The 21,017-nt window shown below is 34.1% G+C and overlaps 1 protein-coding gene across 1 annotated transcript in view; it reads right to left on the bottom strand.

Moving 5' to 3' along the window:
* Positions 1-6,099: 6,099 nt before the first annotated feature.
* Positions 6,100-21,017, bottom strand: part of LOC150100135 (glutamate receptor 1-like) — a 227,060-nt gene continuing 212,142 nt past the window's right edge. The window contains exon 16 of the mRNA XM_090402506.1: positions 6,100-9,115. Within this exon, the coding sequence (XP_090258632.1) occupies positions 9,086-9,115 (30 nt within the window). The 3' untranslated portion in view covers positions 6,100-9,085. The remainder of the gene's footprint in view (positions 9,116-21,017) is intronic.

Below are 21,017 nucleotides of genomic sequence, written 5' to 3'. Positions count from 1 at the left end.
ATGACAAAGAATGAAATTGAAAATTTTCAGAAGCAGTAAGAGATTAGCAGGGCTGAAAAGAGAAGGAAGCAGGTGGTCTGAAGTAACAATAATAAAGACCGAGTGAACAAACAAGAAAAACAAATTAAGGAGAAAATTTTATACGGAGACTCAATGATCAGGGGAGTACTTAATGCAAGTGTGACAAAATCGTGTTTCTGTGGTGCAAAAATTCACAATATTAGTCACACCATCCAGATGCAAAAAGGTAAGTCAAAGAAAATGATCATGGTTGGCACAAATAATTTGAGAGGCGAGAAGTATTCTATAAGGGAGGATGTAAAGGAGTTGTTAGTAGAGGCAAAACTGAAGAGTGAGAAGGTAAAGATTGTAAGTCTACTACCATGCTATGATAGAGGAGAACTGAGGAGGAGGACATTGCTAGCTAATGAGTCCATATAAGTTGTGTAGAAGGAATGATGTAGGATTTGTGGAGATGTAGTCTGTGTTTGACAGAAAGAAGGATTTGTACAATTCTGATGGACTGAATTGTTGCGTGATTATTTCAAACTATATGGCACATGGTTGAACAGCGGTGGGCACACACAAATTGGTCGACAGGCGCCATGGTGCCTGCGGGCATAGGGTTGGGAACCCCTGATCTAGAGGAAGCAGTATTAAATTGTATACCTAGGGTAAGGAGGATTAATCAGGTAGGAGTTAGATGGATTAGTAATATCATTAAGCATGAGCAGCAGAAGAAAAATGCTGTGGAGGGTATATAAAGAGAAAGGTGACCAGCAAACTCATGAACAGTACAAGGCTCAGGCAAGAAAGGTGATCATGGCAAGGGAGGCAAAATCAGATCATGAGAAGAATCTAGCTGAGCAGGCTAAAGGAAATTCCAAAGAGCTCTTTCATTATGTGCCAAGTAAGCAGAAGAATGGCTATGGAAGATTAACCTTAATGAGTGATGATAGTCAGGAGGTGACAGAAGCAGATAAAATAGTTGAGTTACTAAGTGACCACTTTACAAGGGGGGGGGGATATCATCCTAGTGAGGTTACTTTAACATATGTGACAGACACTAATGCAGGAATAGAGGTGGATGAACTGGAGGTTCTTAGGATATTTCAGAATCTCAATGTAAATACAGCTGTGGGATTAGATGGGATATCAGCTCAGGTTTTGCAAGAATATGCAAGGGAACACCTCTGACTAGGCTCTTTAATTGAAGTCTCAGCTCTAGTAGAGTGAAAAGAGGGCAACATAATTCTCTTGCATAAGGGAGGGTCTAAGACTGCAGTAGCAAATTATAGACCAATCATTATCTCAGGTGTGGTGGTAAAAGTACTGGAAAAATTGGCCAAAAAAGAGAATTCAAGAATGGGTGGATAAAAATATGATGCTGTAAAGGGTCAACATGGTTTGTGAAGGGTAGGTCATGCCTTAGTAATTTACTTCTTTTTATAATAGAGTAACAGATAAAGCAGAGTTGGATAAAGGAAATGGCTACACAATGATTCTGCTGGATTTTGCAAACAGATTTGACAGAATAACACATGAAACTCTGTTACACAAATGAGGATAGATATGTGGACAGACAAATATTTTAAAAAAGACAACTGGCAAACAATTAACAAAAATGAAAAGGAAATAACTAAAGAAGAATTAGAAATCAGCCTGAAAGAAACAAGAAACAGAAAATTACCTGGAGAAGATAAGCTAGGTTCAGAACTATATAAATATGCAGGAACAAGATTCAAAGAAATTTTTAAATAAAATTTACTCAACTAGTATCCCCCCCAATAGAATGGAAAAAAGCAATTGTGATTCCTATCTTTAAAAAAGATAATAGAGATGACCCTAAAAACTATAAAGGTATCAGTATACTAAATTCCTGTTACAAAATATATAGGAATCTTAAATAGCAAACTAATGAAATATTCCGAAAACTTTATTTTAGAAGTACAGAATGGATTTAGAAAAGGACGATCATGTATAGACTCGGCCTTTTGCCTAAAATTAATAATAGAGAAAAGAAGAGAATACAATTTAGAAACACACATTGCATTTATTGACTTTGAAAAAGCATTTGACAAAGTTAAAAGAAACATATTATTTAACATATTAAAAGAAAGACAAATACCAAATAATATCCTAAAAGCTATCACAAGTATATATGAAAATAATCAAATACAAATAAGACTAAATCACGAGCTATCATATATGAGAGAGATAAACCAAGGGGTCTGACAGGGATGTCCCCTCTCAGCAACTCTTTTTAATATTTACTTAAATGAAATAATAATAAAATGGAATAAAAATTTACATCAAGCAATTAAACTTTCTCCTACAGTAAACTTAAACACTCTCCTCTTTGCTGACGACAAAATAATAATTACAAATTCTGAAGATAACTTACAGAAACTATTTTAGATCTAAATGAGATATCCAAAGATTATGGTATGATAATAACAGAAAAATCAAAAACTATGGCCTTTAAAGGACAAGATTCTTGCTGGATCTTGTCCTTTAATTCACCTGTTCTAAGATCTTGTTATCTATTACTAAAATAGTAATAGATAACAAGATCTTAGAACAGGTGAATTCATTTAACTACCTAGGATGTATGATCACAAATGAAAAAGATATATAAACGTAAAAATTGCAAAATATTTAAAAATAACAGGTGTAATTAACTCTATATTTAAACCAAACCTAGTTCAAAAACAAACCAGACTAAATGTAATGTAAAAAGAAATGTAAAGTATACAATACATTAGCCCTAACAGTCTTAATGTATGGAAGCGAAATCTGGACAATAAAACAAAAAGACAAAGATTAACAACAGCAGAAATGAAGTTTATGAGAAAAACTGCAAAGTATACCTATTTGATCACAAAAGAAATGAAGAAATTATGAAAGAATTAAACCAAGAACCAGTAATAGAAAAAATTAAAAAATATAAACATAAATGGATGGAACATGTCCAAAGAATGAAAACAGAAAGATTAGCAAAACAAGCCATTAGGAAAAAGAAAACTAGGACGTCCTCTTAAACGATGACTTCTAAGGCCGGAACAGGCCATGCTAGGCCTAAATCCTTGATACGCATGATGATGAGGAGGATAGATATTGATACTGGTTATGTGGATAAGAGAGTTGCTGCTGGACAGATATCAAAAAGTGGTATATGGAGGAGCAGAATCAAGACAAAAAGAATAAGTGACTAGTGGTGTGCTGCTGGGACCACTACTGTTTAATTTGTACATAAATGATATAGGAAATAACCTGAAAGGAAATATTCAGTTCTTTGCTGAGATAGGTAGAATAATAGCTAATCAAGGTGAGAGCTTACAGGGCAATTTAAATAGGCTGTCAACATAGGAAAAAGATAATGGGTGTCAGTTTAAAGTGGAGAAATGTAAAGTTATGCATTTTTTGATATATATATATATCGATTACAAGCTGTGTACCACATTGATGGAACTGTACTCCAGAAAATAGATGAAACTAGATATTTAGAGATGGTGGAAGACAGAGAGTCAAAGTTTAGAGGACATTTGCTAAAGTAGCCCATAAGATTATTTAACTATTGAAGAATACATTAACAAATAGAGATAAGTTGTTATTCCTCTTTATAAGGCCTTGATACATCCATATCTGGATTACTGTGCAATATCTGGAATACAAAACTAGCTTACTAGTTTTGTATTCCCTGAGGATGCCAATAGAAAAAATTGGCGAAACATGTAGGAGGATAAAAATAAAGCTACTTGACAAAGATTATATAAAAAAAAGTGTAATAGTCTTATGAATAATTGTCAAGAAAAAATTCAACATAAAGGAGTTTAATTTATTAGGTGTTTTATTTAGTTTATCATGAAATGTGTATTTTAACAGTTGAAACTTCTGTTTTTGTCTTTTTCTTGATTGAAAATTAATCATATTAATTGTTCTTAATCGCATTTGTTTGGAAATGAAAGGATACTTATTTAAGTTAAGGGATATTACATCCCATATAGTTTCTCAGCCGAATAAGAAACTCAAAGAGTTTCATGCCGAATAAGAAACTCAAAGAGTTTCATGCCGAATATAGTAGAAACTATGTAAAGTTCGGCGATTCCAAGTGTAAGCAAATACCTGGATACTGCCGCAACTGACCCTAAAGGTAGTGCAAGCTGAGGCAACTCGTGTCAAAGGTGGAGCAAGCTCCGATCACTATTCTTGATATTTACCCATAATGTGAACTTAGCTCCTAGGAGCTGTATTTTTGTTCGACATTATGAGAGAAGGTCACTACCCAGACCGGTTTCAACCTTTATTGAGGTCTCATCAGTGAGTAGGCAGACCTAGTTAATATCAAGTTTGTAGCGAACAGAACTTACAACCCTTCTACGAGTTTTGCCATGAGGTGTCCTAATAAATTATTAGATATATGAAGAGCCAAATGTCACCGAATTGAAGCCTTTGGCTCTTCATATATCTAATAAAGGATACTTATTTTGACTAAGAAAATAGCATCATATGTTCTAATTGCTGATCTGTAATAGAGAATCTGATCATGACTGAGGCGTCATACTTGCTCCCAGTTGGTGCAAGTATGATCTCATCTTCCTTACTTGATTCCTGGGAGCAACCATGTATGGTTGCTCCCAGGAATCAAGTAAGGATGATGAGAAAAATTAGAATATGATAGAAGACTAGCACTGTGATCCAACAAGAATCTGAAAGAGTTCTTTTGCTATGTGGGCATTAGGATGAGAAATTACCTTGCTGAACAGCTCTACTACATCATATGCATTAGTTTCCTGGCAGTATTTGGATGACCAATGCATAAATGCATATGATGTAGTATGAGCACTTTAATGATCGCTTCATTAGTGTGTTTAATTCTGATAAAACGGGTTTTATTCCTAGGGGGAATTGAAGCATTATAAGTAAATGAAGATGTATAGAATACTAAGCACTGTAGCTGTCACTAAGGCAGTCAGATTAAATCAGATTTTGTTATGTTTTAAGAGCTAAGGAAATGATTATCCTTGACCTGGCTATGTAATGAGTCTTGAAATTGGGGTGAGTTCTAAGAACTGAAAGGAAGTTAAGAAAATAGTGCCACTGCATATGGGTGGTAAAATAGAGGTATCAAACCATAGACTAGTTTGTGTTCCTCCTGAAGTTATTAAACTTTTTTTTGTAAGAGTTTGTATACAGAATTGGGTAGATGGTTTTTTATGAACACCAGCATGGATTTATTAATCCATGCTTGTATTCTTGTTTCAAGTAACCTGGTTACTTTTTATAATAAAGTAACAAGAATAGTTGAAGGAATGGCATACACTGTAATTTTTCTGGATTTTGTAAAGGCATTTGATAGGGTGCCACACGATAAGTTGATGTTTAAGTTTGCAACATACAGGTTTAGATATCATTAGTGGATTGGATTGGAAACTGGCTTTCTGATGTCACATAGTTGTGTATGGAAGTATAGGAAGGTTATAAGTAGGTTCAGTACCAGTATTACGTTAATAATAGGGTCACTATTATTGTAAGGAGATATTCAGTTATTTGCAGATAATGTGAAGCTTGGAAGAAGTTGGTGAGGTGCAGACAATGTATGATTTTAAGGAGTGGGATGATAAACTTTGTTGTTTAAGGTAGACCCTCGCGCAATGAATTATGACTATGGAGGTCCAAATTAATAATAAATGTAAAATATTTGGTCTTCCTTCTCAAAAACTAGTTTTTTTTTTTTTTTTTGCATACATTTTTAATATTATGTTATATGTGAACCATGTAAAGGGGAGAGGACTAAATTATCAACAATTATTTTGGATGAGGGATATATATATATATATATATATATATATATATATATGAGGTGCATTTATATAAAATGTAATTTATTTTTTTGTGTGCTGTAATTTTTTTTATACTGTAAAAATGTTTATCAAAATGTAGCATCATATTTTTTTTTCCATATTGTGTAAAAAAACCATATGTTGTTCACTGTCATCTTCATATTATTTCAGTTCTTTTACAAATATTTTCCATAGGTTTAGATGAACTAAGTAAACAGTGTATCCAATATTCTAGATGAACACAAGAATCACCAAGAAGCCTATAACATTCAGTTTAATCTACAAACTTCATGAAATTTGATGACACTTGATTACATAAAAATCAAAAGTAAGTGCATTATTCAAAAAATATCCTACTGAAAACTTCATGTACACTTGAATAGTCTGTCTTCTGTATATGAGGTAATGTTCAAATCAAAGTAATCAAAGCTCCATTTATTTTATAACATTTTCTTTACAAACATACATTTATACTTCAGAATGTTCTCACAGATCAAATCAAACGCATAATTCTCATATCTTTTAATGCTTTGAAATAATTCAAAGGCAAATACAAATGACAAATGTGTGAAACAGGCACAGTTACTGAAATGTGGCAGTGTGTTCTTCAAGAGTATATAATATGTTATAAATGGTTCAGTGCTAAACCTACAAGATTACATTATAGTATACAAAGAAAACTGTGCATGCTTGTTCATACTCTGTTAATGCAATCCTGGACATTGTTCAGAAACTGTAGTGAAAATTTTATAAATTACTAAAAATAAATTGCAAATGGTTTAATAAATAAATATTTACCATTTGTTCAAACTATCTACATCAGTTATATAACTAGTTACAGAAATGTGTTCGTGCTATTTGTACTTCATATGGTCCTCGATAATATTAAAAATTAGTTCATAGTTATAGTGTGAGAAATAGATTAAAAACTATCATGTAAATATATTTCTAGAGCAAAAATCATTATTTGTATTAAATTAACAATTTGACACAAGAAGATAATGGTTGCAAAGGCTGTAAATTAGAAAGATAATGTGACTGATCATATTACTTTTCTTACAACCAATTACAGATTACCATAAAATATCCAAAAAGACTACAAAATTTAAAAAACAGTGTCAATTATCATTATATACAACAAAATGAAATATGGCATCATTATACACATTAAATAAGTAAATAAAAATCACAAAATTAAATATGTAAATAAAATATATTTGAATATTTTATAACTTAGGTTTATTATACAGTTATTTTAAGTAAAATGAAAAGTGTTCCCTACCAATTATTACATCATGTAAATGAAAGCAGATATCATTTTTACATATTATATACATTAGAGGTCTTAAATCACGTGATGTGTCCTCTGGTAGCATTATGCAGACTGTCATTCATTTCACTTTGTTTATCAAATGCCAACGTTCTCCAAGAGAAATAAATTTTTTCAGTAAAAAATTATGGGTATAACCTATAGACATTTGGAAGGGCAATGAATGAGGCTCATAACTTGATCTGAGGGTGAAAGTCCTGATTTACTTAAAGTGAAAAGTTTAACAAATAGGAAAGGTATAAAAAGAATAATAGAGAACAATTGCAAGGATATAAGGTTCAATCTAGAAAAGTGACCATTATAGTAAGGAAGGAGAAATTAAAATATGAGAGGAGACTAGTACCACAGTCCAAGAAAAAATCCCACGGAGCTCTTTTCATTTTATTAGCAGGAGGATAAATGCTTGTGGAAGAATGATCCTGCTGGATGGAGAAGGTGATCAGGCAACTAATGACAACAGAGCTGTTTAATGATCACTTGATTAGGATTATCATTAATGAAATAGCTTTTATTACGGCAGGGGGGGACTGAATGATTTTGCTTCATGTTTTAAGGAAATATGCTAAAGATCTGATAATGTCATTGATCTTGTTTGTTCACTGATGGTCTTGTAAATAGAAAAGTCCCCCAAGGAGTAGATAGAAAGATTTGCATAAGGGTTGGAAATAAAGTTACACGAAAGTAGAGACCAGTTCATATTTCATTCAGGATTTCAGAAAATTCAATAAGAACACATGCAGACCTGGCAGATGAAGGTGAAATTTACAGAGGTTGGCATGGATTTTTTTTTAGTTGTCTTGTTTCAGTAATCTAGTATACTGCTGATTACTGAGTATGTGAGAGATCAGTAGTATGAAGAGAACAGGATTACAAAGGGGTTATGGGGATTATTAATATCAAATCTTTATGTCAGTGAAGTGTAGGAAGATATTTAAGGGATTTTTAGAATAATGGCTGATAAAGAGGTGACATTCAAAGACAGATAAAAGTAGTGAAGTAACCCAAAAGACAGCTACAATAGTGAGAATGTTACTTAACGATAAAGAGAAACGTGATCCTATGGTATAAGGCTCTGATCATGCTACACCTGGACTAATGTGCATAGATCTGGTAGCCTGTATTTTGAAGAAAATTAGAGAGAGAGTACAAAGGTGGATAACATTAATGATATCAAGACTTGAGCTATAAGGATAAAATGACAGAGTATAATCATCTGCAGAGTTTGGCAGACGCATGAACGAGAGTGGTGATATGATGGAGTTGTATAAGTTATTGTTGTAGATATTTAGTGGATTAGATTGCTAGTTTTTGTGAAAACAAAATGAAAAGTAAACTGAGACATTCACATCACTATAATCCTAATAATAATAATATTATTATTATTGACAGATCTCCACTAGATTTATCACACAGAAGTCACTCAACCAATAACATATCTGTTATGATAAACAAAGTGAACATATAGTATATTTGCAAGAAGACTAGCTTTAAAATGAAAGTAGGTTCAGTCTGACAATGATAAAAGTGATTTGGAACAAGATATTAAAGTTGTATAGCATTATTTTATCAAAATAAAAAAGATGGCCAATATTAAAGATAACCTAATGTTTCTGCCAGTTTGATATAGCATGAAATGGAAGAATGCCTGCAAAATAAGAATTGGATAAATATAGAAGAGATAGCTTCAATCTACATTTAGTTCAAAATTCAGTTGATCACAGTTATTTTTTAAATGCAATTGATAAACAAGGAAGGCAGTTAACTAATTTCTTGCAGGTAGGCTCTGCTATCCTCTAGCTTGTTTGCTGCTGTGGTGCTACTAGAATTGCAAATTATTCAACATACTGGAACTGCTCTTTTTTGTGGTTAACTGATGTCTTTGATCAATATAAAAGTAGAAAAGATGTGGTCTTCAAGCACCAACATTCTTGGGTTGTCCTCTCTGAAATGTTATGATCATTGGATAAAAGTAAACTCGGTTAATAGTTAATCTGGAAAAAAAGTCTTTATGGGAAATCTGAATGCATACAATAATGAAAAACTTTTCTGAATCCACAGTACAGTTATTTCATCCATACCCATCCATTATTATCTAGTACATACAATATATAAAGTACAGTAATTTGATTAAATTGTCGAAATGACATACACTATCTACTTAATGATTCTAAATAAAGCTATATTTAGACATTAAGTTATATATTTTTAAGTTTGTTTTTAGTTAGACTTTGCTTTTTTATTATAAACATGATTAACAATTACTATATATATATATATATATATATATATATATATATACACACACACATACATACATACATACAGTGAAAGCTTAACAGAAGCCTATTGTCAGAAAAATTGTTCCTAGTAATATCTATGTTTAATAATACAACTTGTAATGTAATTTGTTCCTTCCATATTAAGTGGGAAGGAACAAATTACATTACAAGCTGTACTATTAAAGATAGATGTTATGCATGAAGAAAATTTGAAATTTTTCTTCTTTAGTGAGCACATGAATTTTCTGCAACTAAGGTTTCATGTTGCTCCTGTTGTCAGATAATAGAAAATAATGTTGGTCTTTTATATATATCACTGGTTTTTGCTCCTTTTTGGTTTTACAATTTTTAGTTTTCATATTTTTCTTTTTCAAAATCTACAGTTCATTTCATTCATTCATCATCATCATCATCATCATCAACACCATTCTCTTACCACATGTTCTCACTTCAATCAAATTTGGCTTCAAATATTTTGTCATCCTCACCTTCCAATGTACAACCAGGCATGTTTTTTAAATTACACTTTCAGTATTAATCAAAAGTTTGTATTAGTCTTTTCCTCTGGTTGAAGTTACGAGCTAGCTTCATTACCTGATTTGCTATTATATGTTGCTCCCATCCATGAAAGGCTATTAGCAAATTTGTTTTGTACCATAGGTGGGCTAGAGATTTTTTGTCTATTTTTATCAATTTCATATATATATATTTTTTACATAGTTATACAGAACTTGCTTATATCAGTAAATTCCATTTCATCATTAAATAAATTTATAATTTTTGTTATAACAAACACATTTATTCATAATGGTTGCTTATTCCAAAAGTAAGCATGCACAAAGTTCCCCATTATATATATATAGCTCTAGGCTCTAGTAGGTATAAAGGGAAGTTAGTATCACAATATTTCATTTCATTTTTCTCCCCAATCACTCCTCCCATTGTTTAATGCCTTTCTTCTCTATTCTACATGTTAGGCCTGCTACAGAGCTATCTTAAGCTCTTCTAAGTCACACCTGTCCCAAGGAGGTGACTGGCCCTATGCCTCCCGGTATGTTCGATGGCTGTAGCTGCATGTGTTCATGGGACCAGTTTGCCTACTTGTAGGAGGAAAAAAACCCTAGATAAACTGGGGAGAAAAATCCTGCTGTCCATGCCCAAGACCAGCTAGCTGGGTTTTGTCTGAGAAAGATCCTTAAGCTCCTCACGTCAGCGACGGTAATCGAACCCAGGACACTCCTTTCCCAGGCATATGGTTGCAAAGTGCATAGCAGAGCACTAGGCTAACTGCACAGACCCATGAAATCTTATTATCTAAATGGTATTTGATATCGATCAAGATTTTGTGTTGACTAATCAATATTCTTGCTGAATATGGGAATTCCACTGGCTACATGCACCAAAAGAATTATTATTATTATGATTATTATACAGTATCTCTACTGAGTCTGGAAACTTATCATGGGAGACTCACACTAACGTTTATGATACACAAAACGTATCATTCCTCTCCTTAAAACTCATTCACTGTCACAGCACTCTTCGAATCAGAATCAGAACTTTTCGAAAAGTTCTGTTTCTTTTTGGACAGAGGGTGTAGATATCCTGCAGGATGATTTAAATAAATTGGCATTGTGGGCAAAGAATAATAATTGTTAGTTAAATGTTGCAAAATGTAAAGTTGCATATGGTGTATCATATTGATGGTACTGGATTGCAGGAAATTGATGAGGCAAGGGATTTGGGGATAATGGTGGACAGAGATTTGAACAAGTTCAGAGGATGTATTGCAAAAGTTGGATGCTGAAAAACATGCTAACAAGTAAAGATAAGGAAGTTATTATCCCTCTTTTTAAGGCTATGATTCAGTGGATTTTGACTACTGTGCACAGATTTGGTTACCTGGGTTTCTTACAAATCAGAAGATGGTAGAGAGGATTCAAAGATTAGTGACAGGTCTGCAGAATTCTCCCTATGAGGATAGATTGAAGGTTTTGGGTTACAAAGTTTAGTTGATAGGCAGAAAAGAGGAGACATAATAGAAAGGGGTTTTATAACATTGATGGAGAGGAAATTTTTTATTATATGACAAATAGAGAACTAGGGGTCATCTGTGGAATTTGTGTAAGAGTGTATTTAGTGAGGGTGTGTGGAGAGTGGTGAATGAGTGGAATGGATTGCCAGAATTAGTTGTGAGTGCTGTGACAGTGAATGAGTTTTAAGGAGAGGAATCATACGTTTTGTGTACATAAACATTAGTGTGGGTCTCCCATGATAAGTTTCCAGACTCAGTAGAGATACTGTATAATAATCATAATAATAATAATTCTTTTGGTGCATGTAGCCAGTGGAATTCCCATATTCAGCAAGAATATTGATTAGTCAACACAAAATCTTGATCAATATCAAATACCATTTAGATAATAAGATTTCATGGGTCTGTGCAGTTAGCCTAGTGCTCGGCTATGCACTTTGCACTTTGGTAGTCGGTCAACTTGTGGGGAACAAATCGCAAATTCAATTTACAAAGGCCCAAACTCTCAGTCAAAATGTTGTGCACAGTTGATTTTGGAATCCCCAATTCATCTTATGGACGATTTCGGGTTTTCTTTGATGAAATCACACATTTTTTGGATGTTAACTTCGCGCAGTCCATTTTTTGGATGGCCCGGCTTTTCGTCATCCTCAAGAGTTTCACGACCACTTTGAAATCACTTAAACCACTCGTAAACTTGAGTACAGGATAAGCATTCATCACCATATGCTTTTTGAAGCATTTGATGCATTTCAGTATAAAACGTTTACCAAGTTTAACACAAAAGTCAATCGCAGCTCTCTTTTTGAAACTCATTTTCTGACCGTTCGTCAAAACACACTGTCACTCTTCGCACTATAACTCGGCTTCTAATGAAATAAATGTCATAAACAGTTGACACAACACTAATGAAGGTTGCTGCTTTCGACAACAAAAAGATACAACAGGTAGCGCCACTAGTTTCTTCTATTTTCGAAAAGTTCGTTTCTTTTTGGACAGAGGGGGTATATCATCTTAATCAACTATTGCCCTCCCCAGTTTTGCATCATTAGAAAACAATCTTTCCTATATCATTGATATACAAATTAAAGAGTAGTGGCTCTAGTACAGAACCCTGAGGTACTCCACTAGTCACCCTCATTCTCCTAGATTCCACTCCACCAGAGAGTAGTATATGGTGGAGTGGAATCTAGGAGAATGAGGGTGACTACCAGGCTACTAGTTTCATATCCATTCTCATTTGGTCAACTTTTGTAATAGTCTTCTATGTGGTATTCTGTTACATGCCTTTGCAAAGTCAAGCAATATCAGGTATAGCCATTTCCTTTATCCAATTCTACCATCATTTTATTATAAAATGTGAATAAATTACTAAGACAAGACCTATCCTTACAAAGTCATGTTGGCCACTTATTATCATATCCCTATCTGCTCACTATTACTGTTGAGACAGATTGAACTTCATCAGAGGCAGTGTCAATTCTTTTGCATATTAATGTAGTACATGGGCTACCATGCCATTCAGTTTCACTGCTGTATTCACATTGGTATTTTTCAATATGTCGAACATCTCCTGTACATCTACCTCAATTCTAATGTGCATTTTTGTCACATCAGCAACTACATAATTTCCATCTGGATGATACATCTTTGCAAAATAATTACTCAGCAATTTGCCACTGGCACTTTCTTACCATCAGCAGTCATTAAAATCATCCTTCTGTAGTCATTTTTCCCTCTTACTTCTACATAACGTAAAAACTCTTTTGGATATACTTTGGCCTGCTTAACTAATTTTCTCTCATAATCTGATTTGGCCTTTCTTACCATGCTAGTCATCCCTCTTGCTTGAACTTTGTGCTGCTCATAGGTATGCTAATCTCCTTTTTTTTTAATATTCCCTCCATATTCTTTTCTTTCTTTCTTTTTTTTTTTTTTGCAGCTCTTGGCTTTATGCCTCTATTCATCCTAATTCCCACTTGATTTGTACTTCTAACCTTGAATATGCACTCTGATACTGCTTCTCTCAAACAATCTCTGACCACTTCTCTTGCATTACTAGAATGCAAGAGAAGTGCTTATATGAGATGACTCCTAAAGTTTGCCTTATTTAAGAGCTTTATAGTAAACATAAACCCTTTTTTGACATAGAATTCCACATATTTGGCAACTTCCAGAACAAGACTGCATGGTCATTCTCCCCATTTGGAAGCAGAGTGTCTATTACCTTGCAGCCTATATATCTATTACCTTGGTAATAGATATAGGCTGTTTGGAAAGAAGCAGCAATTCAGAGCAAATTCACAGGATTGCTGTCAAAAGATGTGCTGATGCTACATGACAATGTCCATGTCCACACTGCCAGATCTTGCTCACTAACACTGGTCTCTTTTCAGGCTATTGAAATTGATTTGGGGGGAAAAAGAAAAAAAAAGTAATTTTGCAAGATTGGCTTTATGTATATAGCTTTTCCCTCCTACTGGAGGCATACAAAAGCATATGTCCCACTGGCCACACCTTGGGGGAAGGGATATGTTGAAATATGATGTTCATTTATGTTTTGTATTGTATGATGTAGTGTTTATTTTTATAGGAATTTTAATAAATACACTACAGATATTCTAACTGACCATGGTATAAAAAACTGAAAATATTGTGATATACACTGGCAATTAAAAAAATAATAAATTATATTAGTACTGATTTATCAGTTATCAGAAATATGTTACAAGTAGATAATGAAATTAAACACTGATAATATGTTGTCATATACACCAAATAGAGCCTCCATAGCTCAGTCAGTCACTATAGACAAAGCCCTTTGTCAGAAAGATCTGGTTTCAATTCTCATCCATGACTGAGAAACCTTTATCTGGTCTCTTCTGACTAAAGGTGAGTTACCAGTCTCATACACAGGTGGAGGGTTTTTTCTCCCAGTAACTCAGGTTTTTCATCCCTCAAAACAGGCAAACCAGTCCCATGAACACACACAGCTATAGTCATAAAAAATATACTTACAGCAAGGAATCACCTTGCTTCATAATCATCTTCCTGGTATAGTAGCATATGCTTTCCCACCATCCATAAGACTGAAGGGAAAAATACATACATACATCAAATAATCAAAAAAAAAGTATATAATACATCTCTTCTTTTGCTATTAGTTTTGCTGTCAAGCGAGATATGTTATTTTCAGCAAATGATAAATATAAGTAATGCTTTCTATGCACAAACAACATTTACAGAATAGTCTTGTGTACCATTAGCTTATGGATGCCGACTGGAACTATATCATCATCAGTCCTCCAAGGTCAAAGGACATTCTCCCCACCCCCCATGGGCAAGGTGTATTGTGGCATGTAACGAGTCATGTGTTTGTAGCTGGTATAAATTGGAGGAACATCATGCTCCCATGTCAGTGCAACTGTGTCTGGGTCAAAGAGCTATGAGAAGGGGAATTGATGGAGTTTGAAAGAGGCATTGTGATAGGATGCCAGGGTTGCAAGCCTATCTATTTGATAAATTGGGCCATCCCAGGTCAACAATCAGTGATACCATACCATACTGAGATGGTATGGAGTCAACTGCAAGTGCTATCCTTTGTAGAGGATGTAGCCACCTACAGTCACTTTCGGTGACTGTAGGTGCTACAAAGGATAATATGTAAAAATCCCCATTTTTCGGCTGACACGTTGAATGCAGAGTTCTGGGCATTGACTGGAATACAAATCTGCACAAAAACATTCAGAACTAAGGCTCACAACATGGGTTTCCATGGTAGGACTGCAATATGCAAGCCCCCACATTACCCAAACCACATGCAGCATCGTCTTCATCATCAAAGAGCATGTACAATGGGAGAAGCTTGGAAAGCTATGTTATGGAACAATGCATCATGCTACACCCAGAGGCATAGCTAGGGGAGGGCAGACGGGATGGTCCACCCTGGGCGGCACTTTGCATTTATGAAATCTTGCCATAATGTCTATAAAACAACTGAGTGATGAAATAGACTTCGACAATGTCATCGAAGATTTTGCTAATGGAAAAGCAAGAAAAATAACATTGTAGAATGTTGGAATTAAAGTTTTACTTCAAAAATAAACATAGTGTTTTAATTACTAATTATATGAAGAGCCAAAGGCTTCAATTTGGCAACATTTTTGCTGAATTAAAGTCTTTGGCTCTTCATATAATTAGTAATTTATTAGGACACCTTCTTGGCAATTCTCATAGAAGGGATGTAAGTTCTATTCACTACAAACTTGGTATTAACTAGGTCTACCTACTCACTGATGAGACCTCAATAAAGGTTGAAACCGGTCTGGGTAGTGACCTTTTCTCATAATGAAGAACAGTAATACAGCTCTTAGGAGCTAAGTTCACATTATGGGTAAATACCAAGAATAGTGATCGGAGTTTGCTCCATCCTTACTATGAGTTACCTCAGTTTGCACTACCAAATGGGTCAGGTGTTGCACTATCCAGGTATTTGCTTACACTTGGAATCGCCGAGCTTTATATAGTTTCTATATTTGGCATGAAACTCTTTGAGTTTCTTATTTGGCTAAGAAACAATATGGGATGTAATAACCCTTACCTTAAATAGTGTTTTAATTTATTTCCCTATATGTCGTTTTGACTTTTTGTAGTATTTTTGGTATGTATTGAAAGGGGTGGCAAACTCAGGGACCACCCTGCACTGCAAAAGCTCTAGCTACGGCACTGGCTACACCCTCTACTGGGCAGATGGACAGGTGTGGGTGTGGTGGATGCCCAGTGAATGTTTCTTACCAGAGCATGTAACCTCAACTATGATATTCGGGATTGGCAGCATGATAGTATGGTCCTGTTTTTCCTTGTTTGGCCTTGGACCTCTGTTTGCGATGCCATGAACATCGAACCCCAAATGCTTCCTGCTTTGTGACATTTCTGTGGAACTGACCATTGTCTTTTTCAGCGAGACAATGCACTCTGTAATAAGGCTGCAGCCACGTGGTTTATGAAGATGAACATTATCACACTTGGCTGGCTAACACAGAGCAATGATCTCAACCCTACAGAACATCTGTGGGAAGAACTGGAGCATTAGGTGAAGTCATGAGACATTTGGCCTATAGCAGTCCAGGACCTTATTATATGTTTACAGGAAAAATGGTCCAAAATTTCCATTGATCACAATTATATGCTTGTGGAAAGTATGTCCCATAGGATTGCTGCAGCCATTGCTGTTTTTATTTATTTATTCGTATAGAGTTTCCTCCCTTTTTTTTCTCCCCATCCCTATCAGGGAGAAAAAATTAGGAGAAATACTTACCCTCATGGGGGGGGGGTAAGTATTTATGGCTGTAGATCTGTATGTGTTCAAGGGGCCGGTTTGCCTGCTTGCAGGATGAAAAATGCCAGATAAACTGGTGGAAAAAACCCTACTGCCCACACCCAAGACCGGCTAACTTGGCTATGGCTGAGGAAGATCCTCAAATTCCTCACGTCTTCGATGGGAATCAAACCTGGGACACTCCTTCCCCAGTCATATGGTTGCGAAGTGCACAGCCACTAGGCTAATCGTGTGGACAGTCATTGCAGTGAAAGGAGGTCTTACATCTCATTAAGGTGGGTGTCATGACTGTTTGTTCCTCATATTATGGTGTCCATTGTTTTCTTTCTAAGCAATACCACCAAACTGTACCTTAAGCTCATTCACTGTTTTAAATCACCACTTACTCTCCATGCAAAAAAAAAAAAAAATGCTGCTCATTTCTTTGCTCATGCTTTTCTTATCCAGCTTCCAGAAATAGTTGCCTCTTGCCCTACCCTTGTTTGTCTCCATGCTGTGAAAACTCTCTTCCTTAATCTGACACTCCCTCACCAACTTATGTCTCAATCATATCATTTTCTCCTCCTCTCCCTATCCACTAGGCTCAGCAAAGGCAATCCCTCAATCTGTTCTCATAATCAAAATTCTGGAGACTCGATAATTAATCACTTTTCTCTGGAACATTTCATTGAGCGACTTTTTTGTGTAAAGTATTAACTGTTGGAGATGGATATTAACTGTTGAAATATGGATGCATGTTGCTTTTTAATCAGTGATTATTTACAACATATGGTGGTGTTAGATGTGTGGGCATAGAAGATAAAGACTTTTCTTTGCCACTGCTAGGCTATGTTCAAATCCTGCTTTAAAACTCCTTCTAGCTCTGGAAATTTATTATTTGTGGAAAACAAGTAGTAAATTTCACTGCTCTTGTAACACTATTGCATTGAATGAAGGCAGCCTTCTTAAGTACCATATAGCCATGTTTACCCTCCAAAACAGGATTATCTCTAATGCCTTGTCTAACTGACATGTAGTATAGGTTTTCAATAATATTTTATGAGTAGAAGTTACGATGAATGATTTATGAACACTATCTAACAATCTCTTACAACTAACCAAGCATACTGATCAACCATTTCTCCTTCCCCCATTTAGGATTTTGTTAAAATACTGTAATTTCAAACCATATTGTGTATTTGAATGTTATATTCTACATTTCTAACAGCAGAAATTAAATATTCAATCAAAATACTCATAACTATACTATTTGCTTTAATAGTACAACAATGCTTAAAATACGATGTAAATACATGTATAATTGTATAATCAAGTGATAAGTACAAGTATTTCCATAATCTTTGAGAAATAAGAAAAATAATTAAGTACTTTTCCTTTCTATTCTTTCTTACATACACATGAACACATTCAGATATCTTTAAGATAATGCAAACTTGTTACCTCCATCTTTTTGTTTTCTTAAAAACATTAAACATTAATTAATTTTACTATATTGACAAAAATGATTTACCCACCTAAAAACAAAAAAAAAAATTAAGGTAATAGAAGAATAAAATGTCTTATAAATCTTATAACAATGAATAACAACCTTTACTGATCTTTTCATATTAGACTGCTGGTTCCCAGGTTATGGGTTCCCCTGGATGGCCATTTTAATAAAACTTTGATAAAGGAATGATTCTATGTGATATTTGGAAGTCACTTATAAGATCTTTCCATATGTCAGACTTTAACTTTTTTTGCCAACTATCACACATACTTACTGAACAAAGACTGACTTGTGCCAGCTTCCACATTCCACGTGCTTTCTGTTCTTTACTTCTGTGTAATGGTTCATGTTGACCCCTTTATTGTAATTTTTTTGTGTCCTTCCTAACATAGAAGCCACTAGCATATTTGGCAAAACTAGTCAGTATGATCATCTATAATATTATGAAAATCCCAATATGGCCTAATAAAGTCTGATGTTAGTTATTTATTCATATTTGTTTTTGGTTGAAAATTCTACATACTCAAATATGTAATGAATGAGCATTTTAACATAAATCTTATAAATGTTCAATTACAATGGTTTTAAGTTTTTATTTATTTCATAAATAAATTCATAAGTTCTCATCCTAGGGATAGCAGAATCCTTATCTGTCATCGGGAGATAATATTAAAGTACAGCTGGTTCAAAATAGTAGGAAGTGAGAAGGAATATTTTCCACTGCTGTCATCACCTCACTCCTTTCTGCATTTTGCATTTGCATTCTTTGTATAACACAGTATATTAAATTCTTCCAAACATCTCTGAGAGTTTTCTTCACCTCGACAGCAGTAATAGCCTGAGTAAAAGCATTTCTTAAATAAAATGTCTTGCAATAACACCCTTTCTATGGGTTGCATGAGTGAGGTAGTATCATGTGAACATGTTAATAGGATAGCCATCATAAGTACAAATGGTCATAACTTGTCTGTTTGTTAACTGCATGTATCCTGTCAGAAAAACAGGCAAATTCTGATTTGCCTGTTTTTTTTTGTTTTTTTTATGAAAATCCCAAGTTTCCAGCTGCAGTTCAGGTGGGCCCAACCAAAACTCCAAGTCTCCCTTTTTTATTTATTTATTTTTTTTTTTGAAGAGGATGAAACCAATGATTATAGTTACACCACAGCTCGTTTGGAATGGCTATATGTAGCTGGTGTAAAGATAAAAACTCGGAAAGGAATAAATGTTAATAAATCATGCTATATGCATTCTAACTGCTCAAATATTATACATTAAAGATGCCAAGAAATTCTATTCTTGGTTTAATCCTTTATCCAAGTATAAGCAAACAATGTTTACTGCATGAAGTATCTTCGCAACTGGGCAACTTGTATATAGAGGCTAATGACGTCACATTAATTGCCTTAGTATCCCAGAATGCAAAGCAAATATCCTTTGAAATGTGTATAATGTAATGCATTATGGGACGGGCCACTACTCAGACCTACTCGGTCATATATATTACCCATATACAAGTAGTCAAAAGGTGCCAAGCCTTATTATTAAAATACTCTGGATTAAAGGTAGATGTGGAAAATTTTTTTTTTGCTTGGTTATACTATAAAAGGTCAAAACTGGTCTGGGTAGTGGCCTTCCTATAATGCTGGAAGTTTTTTTCACTTGGTTAGACTATAAATTATATATTTAGTTTAATCCTTTATCCAAGTGTAAACAAACAAAGTTTATGCCTGAAGTATCTTCAGGACTGGGGCAACTCGTGGCAAAGGTAGACTGAGTTCTGATCACTTTCCTTAGTATCCCATAATGCAAAGCACATTATATATTTTACAATGTATAATTAATGATTTTATAATGTAATTATACATTATACATTGAGCCTTCCCATAATGCATAGCATTATATATATCTGCAAGGAGATGTGCTTTACATTATGGGATACTAAGGAAAGTGATCAGAACTCAGTCCACCTTTGCTATGAGTTGCCCCAGTCCTGAAGATACTTAAGATGTAAACTTTGTTTGCTTACACTTGGATAAAGGATTAAACTAAATATATAATTCCTATAATGCATTGCATTATACATATCTGAAAGGGTATGTGTGCTTTGCATTATGGGTCACTAAGGCAATTGATGTGAAGTCATTAGCCTCTATATACAAGATATTAAGTTATTAAGATACTTCATGCACAAACAATGTTTGCTTACACTTTGATAAAAACTCAGAATATAATTTCTTGGCATCTTTAATTTATAGTATAACCAAGTGAAAAAACTTTCAACGTCTACTCAAATATGAATTTTTATTTAATAGTTACATTTAAAATAGTAATTTCTTTCATTTCAATTTAAATTTAATCATGTGCATATTAATATATAATTCTGGTTGAAACTGGTTGTCCAATTACTTGGTACTTGAGAGATCACTCATAAATCAAAATGCAGGTTTTGCAGAGAAATAAAACAATCTGGATTAAATATAAGTTTATTATATTTTATCCATATTATTTTATTTATCTGCAAAACTTAGCTAGCACTTCATCTATGAAAAACGGATTTAGTAACTGGTGTAATATATAAATAAAATGCAATCATGATCATTATAAGCTAACTTGAAATTTCTAGTAATAATTCTTCCTTCATGAAAAATTAACAAATGGAACTAATGGGTATGGGGGGGGACAGTAAAGGCTGTTTTATTCAAT

This window comes from Typopeltis vanoorti, chromosome 13 (assembly GCF_054136105.1).
Source record: "Typopeltis vanoorti isolate ZY-2024b chromosome 13, IOZ_Tvanoo_1.0, whole genome shotgun sequence".
NCBI lineage: Eukaryota > Metazoa > Arthropoda > Arachnida > Uropygi > Thelyphonidae > Typopeltis > Typopeltis vanoorti.
Note: the sequence above shows the minus strand (reverse complement) of the source record. Positions and strands in the feature narration are given on the sequence as shown.